General features: G+C 46.1%; 2 protein-coding genes across 11 annotated transcripts in view; one reads left to right on the top strand and one right to left on the bottom strand.

The window, feature by feature from the left end:
* The window catches only part of LOC105676399 (netrin receptor UNC5C-like), a 30,178-nt gene extending 18,747 nt beyond the window's left edge, over positions 1–11,431 (top strand). Inside the window, exons 3-12 of one of the 5 annotated variants that reach the window (XM_012374227.2) lie at positions 484–894; positions 1,551–1,832; positions 1,998–2,165; positions 2,825–2,854; positions 3,392–3,559; positions 4,033–4,074; positions 7,082–7,219; positions 7,802–8,299; positions 8,770–9,727; positions 10,260–11,431. In XM_012374227.2, coding sequence (XP_012229650.1) covers positions 484–894; positions 1,551–1,832; positions 1,998–2,165; positions 2,825–2,854; positions 3,392–3,559; positions 4,033–4,074; positions 7,082–7,219; positions 7,802–8,299; positions 8,770–9,727; positions 10,260–10,431 — 2,867 coding nt within the window. In that variant the 3' untranslated portion in view covers positions 10,432–11,431. The remainder of the gene's footprint in view (positions 1–483; positions 895–1,550; positions 1,833–1,997; positions 2,166–2,824; positions 2,855–3,391; positions 3,560–4,032; positions 4,075–7,081; positions 7,220–7,801; positions 8,300–8,769; positions 9,728–10,259) is intronic. The other 4 variants (XM_067351320.1, XM_012374229.2, XM_012374230.2 and 1 more) reach the window with 4 other exon arrangements.
* Positions 1–24,060, bottom strand: part of LOC136998542 (uncharacterized) — a 236,027-nt gene that overhangs the window by 126,885 nt on the left and 85,082 nt on the right. For 4 of the 6 annotated variants that reach the window (XR_010889116.1, XR_010889118.1, XR_010889117.1 and 1 more), the window contains exon 6: positions 4,015–4,187. The exons of the other annotated variants lie outside the window; for them this stretch is intronic. The gene's annotated coding sequence lies outside the window, so the exon portion shown is untranslated. The remainder of the gene's footprint in view (positions 1–4,014; positions 4,188–24,060) is intronic. 6 annotated transcript variants of the gene reach the window in all.

Here is a 24,060-nt window from a genome sequence, read left to right on the forward strand (position 1 = left end):
GCCGCGCGTAGCGGCGTTGCATTAATGACTGGGCATCAGAATTTACAGGAGAGACACCATTGTTGACAGACAAATATAAAATTTTCACGACTCCGATAGTACGCGCCACGTGAATAACGATCATCATTGAATTAATAACTGGACCGTGAATTACGATTACGGCGCATTTAGTGTGTAGACAACCGACTTCGCGCTGACGTATCGCCAGATTTTCGCCGATCACGAAGCGTTATAGCGGCGTAGTGATATACACATTAATCCGATTTATTACGAAATAATAAGCGCTATTATCTCTCGCGCTTAATTGTTAATGTTAATGTATATGGTTCTGCAATATTCATTTGCAGATCGAACAAAAATGTTAAATAAATATAAATCGACGCTGAGTCTCTGCGGAAATAATAACGTTATAAGTAATAAAACGCACTTATAACATTTTTTTGAAAGACAATTTTGTAAAAGTCAAACTGTTGTTTGTATCAGAAGGCGAGGATGCCGCGGAGGACGAGGATTCCTATCTAGAGGAAGATGAGGTGCCTTCGGCTACGATAGCTACCGATACTGAACTCATTTCCGAAGGCGGTGGTCATCTACCAGTTTTTCTCACGGAGCCCGTAAATGCTTTTGTCGTAAAGAACAAACCTGCCACTCTACGATGTAAGGCCGCTCACGCGCTGCAGATCTATTTCCGCTGTAACAACGTAAGGGCGGATGATTCTCAACAACAGGACTTCGTCGACCCTCACACGGGAACGAGGATCGTCGACTGTGAGCTCAACGTTACGAGGGATCACATCGAAGAATACTTCGGCAAGGACAAATTCAAATGCGAGTGCATCGCTTGGTCGGGATCAGGACAGATCAAGAGCCAGCCAGCAACTATTGACGTCGCTTGTAAGTATACAAATCGAGTTATCGATACAACTATATAATTTTTTAGTGAAATTTTTCTAAATTTCTTATTCCACGAAATACTTTTCAACTTAAAAATTCGCGATAATGGCAATGTTTTCGTAGCAATACAAACTATTCTCTTACTTTTGAGACAGACAATTCTTGTTCTTGGCGTGCTTAAAGCACGTGAATCAGAGAGTTTGAAATAAACGTCGCGAGGATTCTGGGGACAGCCGACTTTTCGTCTCACTTTGTCTTCGTCCCGTTGTAATTATCTTGATTCTCCTGCCAGCGAAGTCGTTATTTAATTCCGTCTCTTAATTGACGACAATGCAATGAGCGTCGAGTTTCCAAGAGAATCAATTTAAAGGGACAACCACTTGACCAATTTAGAGTTACATAACTCAAAAGCTAGACGTGAAAGCGAGGAAATAGAAAGGCACGTCATATAAATTACCGAAAAGCTGAAAAAGATATTACAATGCGCGAAAGATAATATGGCAGAAACATTTAATATGAAATTTGTTAAAATACATTAAAATTAATATAATGTCAAGTGGAAAGCTCTCTACATTCCAAATTTCATTAAATATACTTTCGTTTGATTGTCATTGTTAGCTTTTCATCAGACAAAACTTTTCAAATAATTTTTTCAGATCTGAAAAAGCAATTCGATTCGCCACCATACTCAGTGTCCGTCGAAGAAGGCCAGAGCACCGAGCTCAGGTGTTTGCCCCCAACGGGAGTGCCACCACCTAGAGTTTACTGGCTGAAAAATAATGTCCTCGTGGACACAGAGTCGGACACACTTCTCGTGTCCAGCGAGGGCCATCTTCTTATTGGTCAAGCGAAACTTGACCATCAGGCGAACTATACTTGCGTGGCCGAGAACATCGCGGCGAAGCGACTGAGCGAGCCAGTTAGTTTAACGGTATACGGTAAGTTTATCATTTTTTTGTTATAATTATTTTGATTATATATATATTGAATATTTCTCTCTCGATATATATTATTGCTCAAAATTAAATATCGAAACATTGATAGTCAATTAAAGGACTCTCTGCTTCAAAATTTACAAAATAATTTTTGCTGTTTTCAACTAGTTAATGGTGGCTGGTCTTCCTGGTCGTCCTGGTCGGAATGTCACTCGCGATGTGCGAAAGGCGGTCAAAAGAGAACGAGGACCTGCACGAATCCACCGCCCCAGAACGGCGGCCAGCCGTGCCTCGGACCGTCTCAGCAAAAGATGGACTGCAATACAGCCTGCCCCGGTGAGTCCCTTGAATTCATTATCCGCCGCGCGCGCGCACAAGACTTTCGACGAAGAAACCTCTCTCCACTGGAGGAATCTTCTCGCCTGCCTTCGTGTACCTCTTTGCTGCGTTCTAATCTACTACGGGAACTTCGCTCAAAGTATTTAACGTATAAGCAAGCGAAGGTGTCTTACTCTTTCCTCTTCCAGCTCTCGCGTCGCGCAAACGATATACGTAGTAGATTTTGCCATCGCGAAACGATATTACTGATGCCGAAGAGAGAAGACCCGCTTGATTTACGACCTGGTCTCCCCCGCCGTCTGGACCCCTCTCTCCCAGTCTGTATCTGTTGCGCGCGCGTCACAGCCTATTCGTGTACGGTGAAGTCTTTTAAATTGTATTCACCTTTCGAAACGTTTGCGACATCCTAAAGGCACCTGTGGCTATCCTCGAGTAAAGAATATGCAGGCTGCATGCAAACGAGCGAGCCCGCAGGGCATAATGCCCGAGGAAAGTTGCCGTCCGCTTCCTTATATCGCCGGTTAAGACGTTGATCGATCTAATATTCTTTCGGCGTTTTCACGCGAGAGACACGTTAACCGCTCGCACTTACGTTGGTCAATGCACTCACGACGCACTTTTTATTTCCCTTTTAACGCTCGCTCACTTTGGAGTAGCCGCTCCAGAAGTCTTCACTAACACCCTGGGTAAGTCCTTCACATGTGCATGAATCATGGTCCTCGGCCCGGGCGAAAATTAAACCGCGACACGTACACGACCGCAAGCCACGGCCGCGTATAAGGGCGTTTTAATAAAACAAAGTAAACCATCAGAGAAAGAGAGAGAGAGAGAGAGAGCGAGCGCGCCAGGCTGTTTATCCGGTGGCGCTTAAGTGCCAATAAAGCAGCTGGCTCGAAGCGAGAGTAACCGCGGATGTAAACGAGTTCGGCGCGTCTTTGGTTAGTCACCTTCCTGATTCTTTTTCTTCCGTCGCGCGTGACGGCTTAAAGAAAAGCGTGTCGATACGAGTCAATTATACGAAAAGAAAATAAACGTCGTTGTAAGAGCCGGCAATAAACGAAACCGAATCGACACGTACGATCTCCCACAACGATACATCGGAGATTCGCGCGGAGTTACGAGCCCGTTCCGTCTTGTCAAACTTTTTTTTACTGCCGCTGCACGTCGATCGGGCTCGTCTTAACGACTCGAAACGAAACGAAACATCGATCCTCTTTTTTCAGCAGTCGTGGACGGCGGATGGTCCAGATGGTCGGCGTGGTCGGTGTGTGGGAGCGATTGCACACACACGAGAAGGAGATCGTGCGACGAGCCGCCGCCCAACCACGGCGGCCGACCTTGCCAGGGCAGGGACATCAACGTAGCGAATTGCACCGGTGGCATGTGCAACGGTAAGTCACCGGCGAACTTTTCTACGTCTTGATTGCGCCCTCCGCTCGTTGCAATCTTTTAGCGCGCCGCAAAGTTCCGATGAGTCGCGAACCACATCCCATCGCGCGTTACCGAGACGTTATAAACTACGGACAGAGTGTACTTCTCATTTCCCGTAACGCAAAAATAAGTATTTACTTTCGCTCAACTTTTTAGCGTTGAATTTAAAACAACAGCAATTTCATCGAAAATAAAACATTGTGTCTTGCTCTTCAAAAACAAGCGATGTAATATCGCTCTTTAATTATTTAAATGGAGTATCATTCCCAGTAAGCTTTTATGCTCGTGGAGTTAATGGAATGAAACAAGATGTAACAAATAGCGTTAACTGTCGGATAAACGGCATTTTAGAAAGTAGTTTATCGGTAAAACTCCAATACTATCGAAATGTATATCCTTTAATTATCTAACTTACCCGCATTTCCTTTTACAGTCGGCAACGCGAAGGTCGGCGGCGCTCATTTAACAGAGGAAGGTGAGTTGGGCAAGCAATAAAGCATTTTTCCCGCTCTTTTAATCTCTCTCAATCCGATTCCTCTTGCGATTTTACCTCACGTCGTTTCCCGCGCCGCTCGCTGGCCGGCCGCGCTGCAAAGAGAAAAGTTTCTCGATTAGATAAGCTACGATCTCTCTGCGATGTACACGGACCTCCTCCGATTCGTTACGGATTTGTAGACGCTCGCGAAAAATAAAACGAGATGAGAGGAGTAGGAGGAGTTGCCTCGCGAACGGGGCGCGACCGAGGCGTCCGACCGCGAAGCAAATGTCCTTAACTCGTCGTGCGACATTCTTGGATGGATTCTTCACGCCCGGTGCACGCCATTTATATTCCAGGCGACGCGGCGCTATACCCGGCGATCTGATACCATTCAAATCAGATGTTTTATGCACCTTGAAAAAGGCGGCAAAATAGAGAGCGTGAATCCAGGCGCGGTGAACATTAGCATTATTCATTAATCCAGTATAATAAACGCGAGCCGAGGCGCCCGCGTGCGTGCGTACATCAGACTCGTTGATCTCCACGGCGCTTACGCTAAAAATAATTCTCGCGGATGAAACGAGAGCCGGACCGACCGTGCGGCTACAATATCGCTTCATTTTGCCGCGATGTATGCGGACGCGTTCTCCCGCGTCGGTAACGAGCGCAAACGGCTCTCTCTCGCGGTACTATTTACTTTTAATTACTCGACCGGTTAATTATTGACGCGCCGTGAAGGCCGGAGCATGATCGTTGCGACCCCTCCGCTGCGTGATCCAAACAATCGTAACAATGATAGCTCGTAGCCAAGTGGGGGCTCGCTGGTCCGTACAGACGCCAGCTTCCTCTCCTCCGCCCGCTCGCGCCACCCTAAGGTAGCCAATTCTATCGACCGAGGCACATCAAAGTTGCACGCGATACGGCTGCACCCTCTCTGCCCCCTTGGCGCCGAGGGGCGGAGACCGGCTTTAATATCGAAGAAAATTATGTAATCGGTAGCCGTTACGCCCTCGTCGCGGAAGGGGGAAATTGATCGCGCATGCAAATAAAGTGCCATTATCCCGTGGCGCAGACCTGAGCGTGTACACGACTGAATCTCTCGTCGAGGGGGCTTGATGCCCCGAAACAGCCCCCCTTTCTCTTCTGAATCCAGAAGTGAGTTCGATTTTCCTGAAAGCGGCGATAAAATATAGATGGAAGATACGCGCGCACGCTGCCGGAGGAGCGTGATGCGATTTACCGCCTTACACCGACAGGCGTCTTGCAAGAACCCCGAGTCATCTCGGACGTTCCTGGTTTAAATATTTAAGACGCGATGCCGTCAATCGAGATAGAACGTTTAAAGTGGACAGCTTACACCGATCGATACTCGAGGGTGCCGCTGCGACGAATAAAAATTTCATTTTACACTAATAACAGCAAAATAAATATCAAAATAATACATCGCCTATACGATTATAATAAAGAAAATTGATAAATTTATCAATGGCAAAGCTAGAAGCAACTGCACGGTACGCGACTTCTCGGGAGTAAAGATGAAAAATAGTTTCAGATACATTAGGTCCGGGTTATGAAGCGTTATCAATAGCTTCGAAGAAAATAAATCCCGACGCCCCTCGCGGAAAGCCACTTTTCAAGCTGTCTCCAGAAGGAGAATGGGGGAGTCGTACGCGCGTTTCCGATCTCGTCTTACCGCGTCCTGCGGGTAACGATGTGGAACTATTGCGTTTACAAAGTCCCTCTTCCGAATTCGTATGCATTTTCGAGCCTGTCGTATATATTGACGTGCCAGGCACGTGTCGAGGACACGGCGTGCGCCAACGAGGCACACATGATCCCGCGAGAGGGAGCGCTCGGGCTCGAAAGTCACGTAGTCGGGTTACGACCTCGTATGCCTTTGACATTCTAAAATTGGAAGAAGCTTAAGAGTGTCAGGCACGGCAGGCGGTTGAGGTATTTCTCGAAATTTTTTACGACCGCGGGGACATTTTCTACGTCGTCTCGTTTGCCGCGGGACCGCGAAACACGGGGAGCTCCGTGAATGGTTAAGTACGCGCGGTAATTCGGTGAAAGGAAAAAAAAATTGCCCGTAACTCAAATACCACGGCGAACTTGCGCACGGTCGCGTTTTACTGCGCGGCCGGTTTTATTTTCAAGAATTTCATTTCCCACAGTTGCATTTACTTACATTATCCACATATCCCGCAGCGACGACGCTCGTAAAACACCGCGGTGAATTCATATCCGCGTAAGCGAATCTCAGCGCGATCTTCGAAGCCGTACTTTGATACCTGCGTAATTTGATCTGTACAATCCCGCTGCGTGCACCGCTAAATACCCGCTGCATAATTGTGGCATAATCTCGGTCGATCGTTTCAAACGGCTGCCCACACGGTTTCGCATCGGCGAGTTTTCTTCCTTCCGCAAACTCGAGTACAACAACACTAACACGGAATTATTATTCCGTTCGAAGCGTGTTCGCGTCGCGGTGCTTTTATTGCGTACGTTAATGGCAGTGATAATAATGATCGGAATCTTTATAGCCGCACGAAATAACGCGGAGCTGTAAAACGATAAACTGACGCGCTAAAGAAAACGAGCGAGCAGAGGAAACGAGCGTGTCGCCGGCGTAAATGGAGAGGAACCTTAAAACTTTTCTACGGTGCTCGTAATATTTAGCGACGCGGGAGCGTTTAACGCTCTCCCGCGCTTTTGGACTTCTTTTGTCGTCGCATAAGAAGTCCCGCGTAAAAAGTAAATAAAAGTTATGGCGTTAAGTATTCATGAGGTAGTGGCGCGCGGTCGGTCGCTCGTCCCACGCAAAATGTACCGAAAATTGCTCGCAATTTTCGCACCGTTTTGCAGTAATAAGTTACACTGACCAATTACTTAGAGAAAACAAAGTTTTCACGCGTTTTTCGCCATTGCTGATTTTCTAAAAAATAATAATAATAATAATAATAAATCAGGAGATGCAAGAATTCGCAATATATAATTCTTACAGCGAATCGCCAGATGGATGTAGCCTTATATGTCGGTCTAACGGTCGCCCTAGTGGTAATTGGTGGCTTGGCGATCTTTCTGACGAGACTGCTGCGACGCAAGGGTCGTGATCATTCCTTATACTCCATGGCTCGTAATGGTAAGTATTTCGTACGAGAGGTAAAAGCAAATATTGGCATTGAATCGAAATTGAATAATCCTAGCCACGTTGAAATCGAGCCAACGACAATTACTTTTTGCAAAAATTAAACTTTTTCTCGACGATTATTTCACGCTTGCTATGTGATTAATTAAATACACGAATAGAATAAATATTCGCATCGTCATACTTTTGCTTATACTCGTGGAGCCGTTTCGTGTAATATTTCATGCTCAATATCGCCGAGAGATATGTTGTCCCTCGCATGTCTCTCGATTATAAATGGGCAAGATACTATTTCGAGACTGATAAGAGAAAATATACTCACTACGTTCATTCGCTGAAAACGTGAATACTAACAAATCTAGATCGAAACGAAATTCCAATAATTCTCAAACACGTAAATAATCGCTAAACTCATCGATCACAATATGAAACATTGTGACACGCACATTTCTCTCACGTAACAATGAAACGCGCGAGCGTTCAGCTCACACATAGAATCGGAATAGTATCTCGGCGGCGTTTGTCCGCAGCGGGCAGAGATACCCACGAGCCGTGCCTCGGCCGTGTGCGTTTCAGAATTCCAGCCGGAGTTCTTCCCGGACCAGGACAAGAAGCTGAGCCTGCAGCCAGACGTGACAGCGACGAGTGTGCCGGCCTGCTACGAGTATCCTTTCGACCCGAAGCTATCAATGTCGAGATCCCTCTCGGAACACCATTACGATGTACCACACTTGTCGATCGCGCCCCAACCGTCACCGATGTCGCCTACGCCAAGTACGTCGACCCAGGAGTCGTGCAGCGACAAGCAGATCCATTCGGACAGCGAGAACAGCGTCACTAGCTCCTACCCGTCCTCGGACTCGACGTACAACGTCGCCTCGGAAAGCGTCCGGTTGCCGAAGCTGGAGGCCGGAAATGTCGCCAGGGCAGCGGTGAACACGCGCGGCGCTCTACTGGTTCTTCCAGACTCCGGGATCTCCATGTCCGTGCCCGAGGGAGCCGTTCCCAAGCCGCTTCGGGAGGAACTCTATCTGGCGGTGCTCAACGAGGATCGTTACAGGCCCCGATTACCCGGTGAGTGCAAATTATTCATGGTTTACGCGCGCCGCGGGAAGCAGATGCCGAGTTTTACGATCGCAGCTGCGATTCTTGCATGTTCGAGACATTCGCGATACGGCGATGTTATTTTTATATCAATGCCGTTCCGCGCGTGCTTCGGATTATATCCCGTGTCTGATGTTCGATATAGAGCGCCGCTATAGAGCAATTCTTGTCGGAAACAACGAGGGTCGAATTGTCGAGGGAAAAAAGAAGAAAGAAAAAATTTAATCTCTGATAACTTTATTTTGCCGTTGATTGGAAAATCATGCGCGCGCATGCGTGTTGTGCACGCATTAAACGTAATTAATCAAATGACTTTCACTTGCAGTGAAAATAGTAATAACAACGCGGTGATAACGATAAACGTACAATAACGGCATTAAGCTCGTTCCGCCGTATCGCTCACTCGCACTACGAATCTCGATCCCGTTTTTCCCCCACAGACGGAATAACCCAGTTATCGGCTGTGGTGACCTGCGGCCCGTCATCCGCCACCTTCAATAAGCCTGTGATCCTGCAATTCGAGCACTGCGCCATGTTACACCCGGCAACCTGGGAACTGAGCGTTTGGGCGTGCGACGGTGTTAACATAGACGACGGCTCGTCGTCGATAGCGCCGAAAGACCACCAGTCAATTACGTGGAGCAGGGTGCTGACTCTAGGCAACGAGACTATCAATACACCGCTGTTTACGCAACTAGATCACGCGGAAGCTTTCATCGTGACCGAGCAGTTACGTAGCTACGTGTTAGCCGGTCAGAGTTGCGAGAATTCGATCGCCACGAAGAGATTGCGGTTGGCGCTGTTCGCCAGCCAGGCCGGCCAGTGTTGCGTCAGAGTTTACGCCGTGGAAGACACGAAAGCGGCCATGAAGGCCATTGTCGATCGGGAGTCGCAGATCAGGGGCTATCTGTTGGACAAGCCGCGCACGTTGCTGTTTCAAGACAACGGGGAGTCGCTCTGCGTCAGCCTCGAGGAGGTCGGCAACGAGTGGCAGAGCAAATCGCCTACGGAACGCCAGGAAGTCCCATTCCGCGACGTTTGGAACTGCCAGGAGAACGCCAAGCACGTGACCTTCGGTCTGGATACGGCCTTTGGCCCGACCACCACGAGGAGCTACAAACTGCAAGTATCGCAAGGCAATTCCGACACGAGACAGGTCTTCAGAATCGTTTACGACGGCGCGAAGCAGTTGATTTCCTCGGGTAGCGTCACGCGGCCGCTCAGAGAAGTCACCGTGGTTAGCAGCGGCCACGCTAACAACGCCACAACGGACTCCACCGCGCTACGGCCGTTCCGGTTTACAAGATCCTTGAGGAAGCAGCTCTGTCAGTGCTTGGACCCACCGAACGCCCTCGGCAACGATTGGAGAATGTTGGCGCAAAGGCTTCAAGTCGACAGGTTGGTAATCCGGCCGATAGCTTTCCTGCTTATTATCTGTATTTAATCCGAGACTAGAGCTCCTTTAGATACGCCACTGCGTTTATACGCAGGTACGTAGGTTACAAGATACATTCACTGGCGCGAAAAGAGACTCGTACGCCTCGATAAATCAACATCTAATAGCAAATATTTGCTTTAACAACAAAAATCATTTTTCTGACTTGATGTGATTAACGATCTGTTAATTCCTTCACATCTTGCATTGCTAATTTTTAAAAATCATAATGTTAATAATATTTGCTTTGCTTTAACAAATCATTTTTCCGCGACTTGATGCAATTAACGATTTCTTAAATTCTTTACATCTTGCATGATCAATTTATAAAAAATATATATAATGTTTATATAATATGAAAATTTTGCGTTAATCAAAATTTCGTTCGTCTCGTCCAATAAATTTTGCTGAAACGCGCTTTACTTTGTACCCGTATAACCGCCTGTGCCACTTTCCTCGGTAATCACGCAGCCGGTGTCTTCGTTCGTGTAACAGGTACATCAATTACTTCGCGACTAAGGCCAGCCCGACCGAGCACATTCTGGATCTATGGGAGGCGAGGCACCGTGAACCGACGGCGGTGACGGATCTGCTGAACCATCTCAGAGTAATGGGCAGGACCGACGCCGCCACGATTCTGGAGGCGCAGCTCGGCCCATGGCTTTGAATAAACAGAAAACCGGATCCTGAAAAGCGGTTTCCAGCGATGAGTGAAAGTCGAGACCATTGTACGCCCACTCGTGACGGAGTGATCGGTGAATTAGTGAACGCGATCAAACAGCGACCGGTGAACACGAGATCGATTAGTGAGTACAGTGAATCGGATCGCCAGAGTGAGTGAGAGACGTAGCGAGAAATAGGAGGAAGGAGAACTCGGTTCTCCGAACGGACTCATCGAAACACTGCCTTAATGGTGCGCGACAAACGCGCCGGTACTTTGTAAATAAACGTGAGTTAGCGGGAAGCCCGAAGATTCCCTTTTAGAAGGAGATTCTATGGGCCACATTAAGGACCGCGGCCCGAGAAATGCTTATCCGAGAGTTCAAGAGCGCCGTGGTCCGTAAAAGGAAACCGTATATAATCGTGACAAAGTAATTAGGGACTGTGCATTTAGACAGATATACGTGTACATACATGCTAAAAGAAAAAAAAACACGCGCGCAGATACAGATCGATATATCCATTTTAGAGATGGATGTTTATATATATAAATATATGTTATATATATAGATATATATACAGGACACGAAGTAAAGTTCGAGCGGATCGGCAATATCCGCGACACCTCGGCGCGATGACGTGATTTTGATCGATTTGTTAACACACATACGCACGCGAGCACGAGCGAGTGATTATTATTTTTCTGAAAATCGTGCCAAAATTACCTCGGTTTCGTAAAAACGTACACTTCCGTTATTGTTGCATCAGAGCTTTTCGTAAACGCCGTATGTATCCTTTTTATGCGTGTCGACAATACAGATCGCGGTATACACGAGACTACACGACGAGACGCGTCGTGCTGCGCGTTGCTCACGAGCGGAGTCCAGGCAACGCGCGATCGCATAAAGCGAGCTAATTACGACAGACATGATTTAAATCGACGATTTATTTGAGAGAATTGTATATTTGTTACTTTCGACGAATAAAATATTCTTGTATACCTCAGAGTCAAACTCGTTCTTTTTCATTTATTGCTGATTCCCGTCTCCCTCTCGTCAAATAAGACCACTCAAGTTTATTAAATTGCATATCTTCGTATGTTTATATTCTTGCTTGACGATAATAATATGTTTTATATTTTCAAGATATCTTCAAATATTTAATTTCTCGACAAGTTTGAGCAAAATTATATCCGTCTAACATTCACCACAAATTATACTCTTTTTAATAATGAAAAAATAAAGATGAGACGGATAAGATGAGTAAAATCCACGTAGAACTTTCTGACGTGAAATCTCATATCAGAAGCTGCTGGTATTCGTAAAAGGAACGCAGTAACGTAATAACTCTGCAAAACGTACTTTATCGGCATACTGTCAATAATTTTTTGCCAGTGAAGGAACATCCTTCTCGGCCGGTATTAAAGGCGCACTTTTGCGCGCGCGCGAGCAAGGGCTGTATATTACTTCAATTTCAGCTTGTCTCCGTACGTTCGACAGGGACAAGATATTCTATCTTCCACCTCCTCAATCCCGGCTGCGACGGCCTTCCTCGATTTTCTCTCGACGAAAATAGGTACGTACCTTTTGCGGAAGTTGAAGGAGGCGGAAATAGGTGACAATGGACGCGTCGAGCGTTGCAATTTTGAAATGTCGATACCAGTCACGCGTGCTCTCTCACTCGCCTCTTCGTTCCCCGCCTCTCTTCCGAGCTTTTCCGAGTCCGACAGCTTTTCGCGATATCTATATAACGTCAATGTAATTCGCTCACCGCGTTGTAGCGACATAGCTTTCAAATTTCTGGGACAGTCACGACAGTCAGATATCTTGCATGACTGTATCTTCTGAAAACGATTGGGTGAAAAGGAAAAATGACTAAATAAGAAAAATCCACGATAATAAACAGAGCTAGAATTTTTTGAATCAAGATGTTTCGTTAAGTGAGAGTCAGTTATTTTGTTGGTGCACACGTCTGTTTTAATTGTAAAAACATCACAATATAAATACGATGGTCGAACGGCGAGCTCGATTATCGAAACCGGCGACGTTTCCATCGTATTTGTGCGTGTTAGTACGGTAAATTAAACTTTATCTGATTCAATAAATGCTTTATCTCTGCTGAATTGTGGGAAACTTTCGTCGCTGTGCTGGCGATGCGATGTGCCGGAAATTAAACGGGTAAGGCAGCACTCGGAGGTGTGGGATGGGAACGTGGAGGCAAGAGAGAAGTATTTAAAGTTCTTTTTAATCGTGGCAAAAATGATGGACGTCGGAATTAACTCTTTAAAGCATAATTTTACGAAAATGTCAACTGCATTCCAGATAAACTATTTAACTTGTCTAATGGAATTTTTCTTTATCGGGATATTTTTTATCATAACGGAAACATGTCATATATATGTATATATTATAGTTACTGAACCAAGATTATTTTTCAACATATCAAATCGTGATTTTTCCCTCAATGTATGCACATTCTTTATAAACAAGTTAATTGTTTATCGTATCTGTTTTTAACTTAGTTTGAAAAAATATATTTTTTCTTCGCTGTTTTTAACAACACCGAGTACCAATCATTAATTATTATGCACAGATATTAAAAATAAATAAATTCTGTTGTAAAATTATCGATAAAAACAGGTCGAGACGTAATTTTGACAGAAGCTTCGTCGGGCTTCTTACAAAGTGTGGCAAATGGAATGTATTTAAACTAAAAAAAATGACAGATGACTCCGACGCATTCCTATTCAAAAATTAAAAACACTCAGAACTGAAGGGGCGCCCTTGGAGAGCAATTCCGCTTTTCTTTTCTCCTCTTTCTTTCCGAGACGTTCTTCGCAAGATCGTTGCGTAAACGTAACGGAATGCACACAAGTGTTTTTCAAGTGCTCCAGCATGTTGCCGACCAGAAAGACCAAGCGCTATAAAAATAGCTCGAGAGCAGGATCACTTCCTCTCGCGATAGCACGAGTGAACCTCTTGGATGGACTTTGTTACTCGTATGATAATCGATAGTCCATTGACATGCAATTCACCGTTGTACAGCAAATAATTCTGTCTGCATTCCTTGCAGCTATACGTTTTAATAAAATGTGTAATAATCATTTTTCAAATTTCCCTCAAATTGTCATCGCAATGCCAGATGTGTAATAATAATACAACGAGCAATAAAATTTTATATGATTTTTGACTCCACGAGAATCAACTTAAATCGACCGGAGTATTGTACACTCGCCTACTGCGGCGTGAAATATCGTATCGAGTATCGCATATCGCTCGCCGTTCGAAAGACAGTCAATGACGCATCGGCATGTCGAATCCTCATTGAGAATGCGTCTGTGAAAATAAGCGCTCCGATTCGTTCCTGTCGTGGTAAAGCGCTGGGCGGACAGAATCTCTCGTCTTTTTTCACTTCGTCGTCGGATGTTCGCGTGGGTATATACGAGCGGTCTATCCGGCCGACGTTGGAGCGAGGAGAGGCGTAAATTATAATAAAGCCGCACGGCAGATCACACGGCTCTCGAGGGCCTCTCCTTCGTCGGCGCGTCGAGGTATCTCGCTCGTTCATGCGCGTCGACATTTAATGACTTATTGGCATGTTGAATCATCATTAAGAGACGCGGAGCGCACGAACGTACGCGCGCATTCCGATTTTCTTTCTTCCGACGTACTCCAACGGGTTATTTCTTTTGTTCGGAATACATATTACCGGATGCTTCGCGTGCGCGGATGTTCGCGCAAGCGTCCCTTCGTGACAGAAAGTGCAAGTAATAACGCGTTGCGGCCCGGCTTCGTCATTATTTTCCACCGTTTGATCGCGCGCGTGTACGCCACGCGTGTTCCGGTCACGGCATGGGCGAAAGGTCCGGTATCGACGTGTAAATGACATGTTAGACAGACGCCGTACAGAATTGCCGTACTTGTGCGTGTATCCACCCGATCGAAGGCACCCGCCGCGTAAGGATATCGTGTCGCAAGAATTTAAATTCATATTGAAGGCAACGCAAACATGAAACGCGCCGACTATCGCGCGCGATAATTTCCAGCGATTCGCGCGTGTTACGCGCGAGAACCGATTTTTCTGACGGTTCAAGTGAAAACTGCTTACAGCGCTATAATGTTGTATCACCTATCGACAGTTTAGCATACGCGATACTTAACGACACGCCGACCGCCGCAGGAATGTTCACTCGCATTCACCGCATTCGTAAGACATCTTAATGCGTTACACCTTTGTAGATTTTGCATCTTTCCGGCGAGATGAACATTGGAGATTCTCTCGTGCAAACATTCTGAGGAAACCACTGACATTTTACGCAGATTAGCATCTCAATGATTGGCAGATAAGCAGATTTCAACATTCACAACGAGATGATGAATTAGAACGCGCGCGAAAAATTGCATTTTTTTCTTTCACAATAATCTTTCAAATAAAAATAAGATCGAAGAATATTCTTTAAGAAAAACAAAAGAAATAAAAGTATATTCAATTATGGGAAAAGGGAAATAAGTTTGCACTTTGGCGCCATTAATAACCTTAGTCAACACTGTTATGACTTTCGAGAGATATTCATGAAAATTATGCAAAGATATGCGTACGCATAAAAAGAGATAATATGATAAACACACGTTTGCATAACTGCGTAACGCGGGTAACACGCGCAGACGATAATTAACATTTCGCAAGGTAGACGTCGAGCGCCACTTCCCGCTGATTTACAGCACTGCTTCGTCATTCGATCGCACGGGGCGGGAGAGAAGGGCCCGCGGATCATCCGCAATCTTTTATCTCTCGGCGGGCGCGCCGATACGCCGCGTCTACGAAAATCCTGCAAATCCCCGGAAGACACGCGTAAATACGAAAACGGCGAAAACTACGGTGCATTTCGCGCGGGTGAGAAATACGGATGTTTCAACGAGCGCGAATGCATAATACATCGAATCTCGCGTACCTATATTTCTGACAATGCCAGCGGCGTGGGGACGTATTTATTGCAGACTCCATTGGAAAATGCCTCGACTGAGCGCGCTCGTATATAACGCTCACACAGCATTATTACATTGGACGGCATTCTGTATGAAATCGATTTCGGCAGGACGGCTAGCAGGTATACTGTCTTCATTCTTCCCAACTCGCTCCCGCTCCAGCTGAGGAGCTCGCCTACCTCGTGATACATAGCGCCGGCCTCCGGCGTTCCTCCAATTTTCTTCGCTCATCGCTTCGTATATTATCCGCGGAACTTGCCGCTGTAGTAGCCGCAACAGCGAACACGCGGGTAAACATCCTCGCCGCTCCTATACACGATATTCCCGCTCCTACGCCGATTTTCCGCCAACAATACGAGTCCCGTTGCTGAGGCAAGTGGTAAATTTGAAGTAGTAGAAATGGCAAAGTCGGAGACCGCTTTTTCTCCGGAAAATAACGTGATTCGCTTTTATCTTATTTCTTGGAATGGCCGAAACAACCCTGAACAATATGTCTATAAATCACGTGAGATTAAGCGGTAAGTTGACAAAAATCTTATGCATGAAATCTCTCTAATTAATATTTTTGCACTCATTTGTCAAAAAAATTATTTTAAATAAAAATTAAATTAACGGTAATTTATCTTCTCCAATCTTGCTTTCAAAGGCTTCATCTCATTACACGAAAACGTGTCATCTGTCTAATAATTGGCAATTTAGTATGAAAGAGAAGAAACCTTAGCAATTGTGTCTCTCGAATGTCGCTCTTTCAGCTGTTGTCGACCTGATTTTGAAGACAGCAGATAAACGACAGGACGCGGTTACTCGTTCGTAAGCCCACGCGATTTTCGTGACTCACTTTAGAATACGCGAGAGACGCCACGCTTCAACGTGTCACATATAAATTTCACTCGGTTTCACAGCTGAGAACAGCATAATACGCGGAGAACAGGCGGTGGTTCTATCGTGCGTTTAGTGAGGCGCGATAAGATCGCGGAGAGACGGTCCTCGCTTCGCAGATACGTCGCGTCTAATTAAATACTTTCCCCAACCCGAGATAATTACGGCTGTAATTTGTTTGCGCGTAAACCGCCGGCGGTTAGTCATTATTCTTCCGACTTAGCGGTGGCTCCCGAATAAAACGGACGCTCTCATAATGCAAACGCAAACGTAAGCCGTTAACATCTGTTTTTCGAAACTTATTTCAGTGTTTTTACAACAATACACCGTTGAAACAGCCCAATTATGTTTAATGTGTAGCGCAGTATATTTCCCAGTGCTCTCTGCGCATTACAGCAGAAACTTCCACGTCGTAACGTTGCAATTCATTCACATATACGACCACGCTGTCGCGCTATCAAGATCCATTTCACAACAAGCCTTCCTCTCTCTTTCAACTCCAGCATTCCCTCCGACCCCCCCCCCCTCTACTCCGCCCTTCTTGCACGCAGACACGTATACCACGACAACCCTTCTCCGTAATATTTCACTCACCCTTAATGTTGGATCGAGTTAATGTTTTTAAAATTCCTACCATGACCCACGGCTATACGTCTCGTCACAGACTAATTCTCACCCTCCCTGCGTCAAGCTCCTCGAGATCGTTTACGTTCTGTGGGAGCCACCGTGTATACAATCGCGCGTGCGACCGCCGGGATGAAAAGACGCCTCGAAAAAGCGCATCCTCCACGCTCATGTGTGCAACGAAGCTCGTGGAAAAAAAAAGGAGGAAGAAAAGAAGAAAGCCCGGAGAAAGCGGCAGATTCGCAGAAAGTCCTCGCAGGGGTAGCTCGCCGACGATGAATCCCGAGGAACCGAGGGGCCGCATTGTGTGCGCCTCTAACTTTGCTCTCTCCGCAATACAATAAAATCCTCTTTGCACGGCGCGTCGTTGTTTAACGGCTGATTGACGTTGATCGAGGGGCACGCGCGTCAGCGCGTCCTTCTCCCTCTCGGCGAAGTGTCACCACATGTGAGACTCACACGCTCGCTCGCACGTCAGGCTGCCTTTGCGAGGCCGGTCGCGCCCTATCGTACACTGCGAGCGCGCGCAGCGGAAATCGAAACGCGCACACGTGCGATTCCCTGACTTCTGGGTATATCTTTGACGTCCGGACGGCGTTGTCAGTATCGAGCATTGTGCGGCGGGAGACGCGCCGGGGACTCAGTGACGCGTGACACGTCTCTGGAGGACCGGGGGCGCCGCTAAATAGAACGCCCATTAGTAACGAATACCGCGAGGAATCCCCTCGTGCACCGCGAATGCATAATACGGTAGAAAGGGGGAAAGGGAGGAGGGGTTGAGAGAGAAGCGAGGGTACCGCGGGGCCCCTCCGGGAACGATACGCGGTCGTGATAATTTTCTGTTACCCACTCGCATCGCCGAGGGTGCGGATTTTCGGCACGGTAGACGGTAGACGAGCACGACCAATCACGCAGCACGCGTAATGACTGCTTAGCTTTAATCATCTTCGCGTGTTTCCGTGTAGCAGCGGCTTGCGCGCTTGTCTAAGGGGAATTGCCCGTGCGAACGATGTTAACAAGAACTGTTTGAACAACGGAACAGTCTAAATCACGGTCATTAGGATTACGACGCCAGATGCTAATTTGCGGATCAAATTGGTGCTAACAGTAAGAGGAAGATATTATTTGAGTGTGCCTGCACACAAGTAGCGCTCAAGTTGCAGTAACTTGCGAGTTTTATATAAAATAACGCCAAGAAAATGTTTAAACAATTTTTGTATATTTTTCAGCCTCTTTTTAAGTGTTTTTATACAGTGACCTAAAAAATTGCATTTTTTTACTGTCACGATAAAATAATAAAAGGTCTATAATTAAATACTGATTTCTATTAACTTTAAATGAGGAACAATACGCGAAAAATTTTAATAATTATCGGTTAAGTCAAATAATTATTCAATCCATTGTATAAGCAAGCTTTTACGAATCCAGCGTGCGGGTCCAGAGAATGGTGAGTCACAGGCTTGCGGCCTGATTAAATATGTATGACCATCATTCGGGATGTATATTTTACACATTGTAATCACTACTAATAATTATAAACTGTAATAAACAGCGGCCGGTTTAAATGCTTTTATTTATTTGAATCGTTTGTGATCGGATGTTATCGCGGAACTGCCAACTACAGGAGTAATACTGTTTGCATATACATGTATTTACGATAGATTAGTTAATTGCATAGCGGAGTGTAATTAAAAGCGTCATTATCCTGACCCTTAAATTAAAATCCAATAATGCTATTTTTTTTTTGTCGCGCGAGCAATATTTTTTTTGATAAACTGAAATCAAGCATTATGATAATACTGTCAGTCATCTACGTATTTTACCGCCGCATTCGTGCAAAATGCATTTGCTACCGCGTTACTATGCAATTAGCGCGTTTCAACATCCTTTGTACCTATCAATTTAAGCCTTACTTTTTGCATGATTAAAACATTCGCTGACAAGTGAAATCCCCGCGCCGGCGAGAAAGTCGGTATTTCTCAGCGCTGGAACACCCGCTCGCTTAATAACGTGGAAATCGTTACCCACCAATTGAGATATCAATCTCAACAATCATTTAATCGTGAGATATCGATATTAGGTCTACGATCGTAAAACGCGATCGAGCGATTGACGCAACCGCGGCTTGCAAAACGCCGGCGTCGTAGCCGTAACGTGCAATTACGGATTTTCACGGATTAACATTAAATCCTACTTTCCGTTTACCAACGACGGCGCGTACAAGTTTACAAACAGACCTAATAGACGAACAAAACAATCGCGAAAGCTTCTCACAAAGTCGCGTCGACGATCTTCAAACCGAAAATTTTCCTTTGTGCGTCTGTATAAAATTGTTGTAAGTCTCAAAGCGTTACCTAACGAACGGAAAAAAAAGAAAGAAACGGAAAAAAGAAAGAACGGTTTCACCTTTCAGAGAACGAGAGAAAGGTAAAAGGACACATGTGAAAACTGCACAGTCGTGCTAAACCTACCTGAAATTGGCAGCTCCACACCGCGCGGAGGGCGCTAATTTCGGAGGGTCGGCTCCGTGGCCCTGTAATTAATGGGGGTTTGTCATCCGAGTAAAAAAGCCCCGCGGGTGCAGCCACATCGACAGTACGTAGCGGCGCGGTGCGATCGTTGATTGGTATCGGTAATTGGCCTGATTGTCTCATGGCCCAATTAATTTAATTACCTTTAATTGAGGGGCACTCTTTCACCGAGCTTCTTCGCCGCAACGTGTGCGCTTTTTTTCTTCACACGCTATTTTCACCGCCGAAAATCCAATAACCGCAGAGTTTCGATTTCGGCGCGAGATCTTCGTGCGAGTTTCGCGTCGGGGCAGGGGAGTCGCGCTCGGGTTGCGATATTAATAGAAATTCTAGCTCATTACGTGCTCGGATCAGCCTTCCGTGGCATTCGTTGCCGGTTCATCGTGTTAGCTATCTGCATCCGTTCGCATATACACACTCACGCGTTTATTATGTAAAATGTATTTACGAAATTGGACAGGTAGTTCAATGAAGTTTGTAGTTTATATGTCATTACAAGACCTGGAAAGTCTTCATTTATAATTCCAGCGGAATATACAGGGTGTTTCAAATAGCTGATACACAGTATTTTAGTGTTTAGAATTTAGATTCAATTCAGTGGCTCGATATTGTATTAAAGTTGAATTCCAAAAATATTTTTACGAATTTTAATTATAATTGCCGAGAAATTTAATAACAAATATTTTAAGATGATGATAAAATATTAAGGTGATAAAATATTTTAGGATGATATATATACCTAATGATTATACTTCTGTCAATATTGTCAGTCATAAAATAAATCATATAAAATTCTCGACAACGCTCGTGTGTCTAAAACATTATTTCATAAATTTCAAACATCCTGTATAAAGCATTCACGGAAGCGGCAGCAAAACGAGAGCAAATACCAAGAAAGCCCTTAATGAAGACTAGCGAATGAGCCTCAGCAATATATTTACGCGAGACATATAGAGATACTAAAGTAGCGGCGGAGTCGGCGAGAAACCGCGCGGGAGAATTATAAGTTTACGTCGTGCTCAGTTTTGTCATTCTTGAGCGCCTAGTTTATGTAAATTACAGGGTCGGCATTCTATCTTTCTCTTTCTCTCTCACGCAAAGCCCCCTTAAAATGCTACGACGACGATATTGCTGAGAGTGCGCGCGCGCGTACGCGAGCGAGCGCAACCGTAGTAATGCCATGCAAATCTCAGCTAGTTTCGAAAGTTCATTATAACAAGCTGCCAGAATTTCACGAGAGGAACAAGAGAAAAAGGGGGAGAACGGTGCACGATGCGCGACTAAGCAGCGGAACGAAAAATTACGCGCTAACTCGCGACAGTGCTTCGCGTTATTTCGGTACGAGCGGCGGACGCAAAATGGAAAAAAAAGGGGGAAGAATCGTCGACTGCTAGGCAATCCTTTGTGCATGAAAACTGGCCGGAAAATGAGCTTCCTGCGGATCCCTTTAATTAAGACTCGGAGCGAAAGAACAAAAGCGTACTATGCGCTTTCATCATTAAACAAAGTTCTAATCTCAGTTTCTCGACTTTAGATCGTGGCTCGTATTTTTCCAACTGAATATTCACATTCCGCGCGGAAATTGTGTGTGTGTGTGTGTGTGTGTGTGTGTGTGTGTGTGTGTGTGTGTGTGTGTGTGTGTGTGTGTGATATTTAGCGATGGTATACACGCGGCAAATACATTTTAATAGTTCAATTCGGTGTAAGGACAATGTCAAACAGAGCCCGAGACTACGGAGAGTTGAATCAAGTCACCACCGGCATCGTGTGTATACGCGAGACAAATATTTCCAAAGACCAGCGTGCAATCAATGCGAAATACCAATGACATATACACGCCGCGCACGGATCTGGAATTCCGAAACAGACGACGATCTCTCGATCGGCTCCGAGAGCAGGCACGCGTCGCGCAGGCCGCGCAGCAATTTCCGGTTCGGTATTTTCGGATCGATTCGCAACCCCTTTTCTCGCTGTCGACGCGCAGCGCTAGGCACAGCATTCGACGAGTGCGGGTATTCCGCTTGTTCTCTCCCTACGCTCACTTCGTCCACTCACCCTCGTCCAGGCACAGGCACCCCTCGCGTCCAATTTTGCTGCTCGCGCTCGAGTGTGACAGAGACACGCACACGGAGGAACAAACGTGTCGCGGGGAGGGGGAGCGGAGCGGAGAGAAAGAGCCGACTTCCAAATGGATATTAATAGTTCTGCTTGTAGCACCCCGCGATCGTCGCTGATTACGCCGTTACAGCTGTTATCCTTGATTAAAGCCTCTGGCCGGCGGGTGCTTAGACAAGCGGCGGCAACGGCGTGAGTACGCGGACAGAGAGAAAGAACGAAAGAGAGAGAGAGAGAGAGAGGCGGAGAAAAAGAGACAGAAAGAGACCGGGAGGAACGAAGCCCGGACCCATTTATATAAATTCAAGCGCGGTAGCGCCACGACAAACGGCCCCGGTGGGCCCGGTAAACAAAGCTGCTGCGCTGCTGCTCTGGAAACCGGTTGAGAGCGCGTATATAATATGTTGCGCGTCCGTATATACTCTTACTAGATACCCGCTCGCAGCATCTCCGAGGTGCATCTCGCTGAAACACGCTGCGTAAAATATCCGAGACTCAGCGGCTAATCGGTAATGACAGCGGCGAACGGTGGAACTGCCTCGACGCGGCGTGCAGCGTACCATGCGATAGCGCGGAATCGACGCCGGGATGCTCGCAGGAGGCTTCCGCTTCGCCGCAGTGTAGGCGAACCGGCGCAATTAGCCGATAACAAGACCAATAAAAGTATCGTTAATTCTCGCGGCGCGAGACCGACAGCCGACTCGACGACGCTACGCGCGACAATTGTGGCAGGAAGCGATAAACCTCCGTCCGGCGAGGTAGAACGATGTCGCGTCGTATCGCGTCTCTGAGAATTCGCTCGATGTAAAATGTAGAGGATATTAGAGCCAGCAATCGGAACGTTACGAAGAATTGAACGTTATAATGCGGAGGCAACGCGCGTGCTCCGCGTAATGGATCATTGATCAAATTAATGATCGCCTCGAGCAACGCCGGTCGACTCGTTAAAGCAAAATATGAAAGTTTCATCATCATCGAATGGTAGGCGAAGATCGATACAGATATTGCATACTGATATTGTTCCAGATATTATGAGAGGCACGGAATAAAGGAAGTAATATATCCTCTTGCCGTGACTTGTCTTTACTCGTTCTACATCTAATGTTTGCATAATCGTAAGTTTTTAGAAAAAAGATCTTGCGACACGATTTCCATCCATCAATACTGATTAAAAAATCCAATGCAATATTCGCACTTCCGGAACATCAGCAACAACGACGCACAGTTCATGAATTATGATCCCAACTGCATTCGTTACAGATTTCATGTTTATGTATTAGCGAATGCATACGTTCCAGATCCTGTGATGCTCAATCGGGCATTAGATTAACAGACACGCATCGTTGGTAAGAAACCGTTTCGACCTCCTTGGCAGCGTATTTGCGTGCGGATTACGAGCGAAATCACGAACGAGCGTGGAAAGTCGTGTTGCGAAAGCAAACACGCGTTTCTGTTATTCTACCAACTGAGAAACGGCGTATGCGACGTGCCACACGTAAAAGCAAGCCCGCGCGATATTTTATTGATTCCCGGCGAGTCCGTGCGAATCGGCCGAAAAAGAAACATCGCATTATTTTTTCGGCTAATATTTATGAAGGCTACACAGCACGGCCATCATAGATAATTAAAAAACGCGTTTTCGCGTCTCCCACGAATGTGGAAAACAAAAATATGGAAATCAGCTCCAATTATATAATGGAACATAAATCACACACCGTAAGGCTATTAAATTCACTACAAAAATCGTCAATAAATAATGAACATGTTACACCGTCGTAAACTCAACGAAATGACTTTATAAAGTACTTTTAACTTTTTACTTTTTACGGCTTTTAATTATTGCGAACCAATCGTGTAACCTATATTTAACATGATCGCGTAACGTAACCACGGCGGATCTGTCGATCGGCCGATTTTACGCCGGCATGAAATACGACTTAATCGCGCGCCAGCCGAGCCCATTGGCATAATGACGTTAACGACGCTTGAAGCGCAACAAGCCGCGATGCATTAAAGCGAACAAAAATATTCAATTTCGTTAGAGATACCGTGCCTCGTACGGGATCGATTGATCTTACCGGGAATCTCAACGAGGCCTGGCCCAAATCTCTTTCCTTTTCTGGCGCGGCGTGCTCCACGCGCCGTCGCGATACTGATCTAACAATGCGCGCCCCCAGCGCAAGGATTTCGTGTACGGAACTGTCGGACAGCAGGCCTCCGGCCTTCGTTATTTGCCGGCACGATTACGCGTAGGAGTTGTACGGGCCCCGTTAAATCAACGGCGACCCCGCGTGGTTAAAATGCCGATGTTAATCGCCCGGAGGCCTCGTTAGCGGCCTTTACCTCGCGGTCTTGCGCCTCACCTTCCACCTCCCACTTACTCCACCTCGGCATTCTCGCGCGTTTTCGATCCGGAACTCGACAACCGACGTCAGGAGGTATGTATAGACTATCGGACTGTACGCTCTGCGGGCGTAAATAGATCGCTCTATAAATAGTGGA

Source organism: Linepithema humile, chromosome 3 (genome assembly GCF_040581485.1).
Source record: "Linepithema humile isolate Giens D197 chromosome 3, Lhum_UNIL_v1.0, whole genome shotgun sequence".
Classification (NCBI taxonomy): domain Eukaryota; kingdom Metazoa; phylum Arthropoda; class Insecta; order Hymenoptera; family Formicidae; genus Linepithema; species Linepithema humile.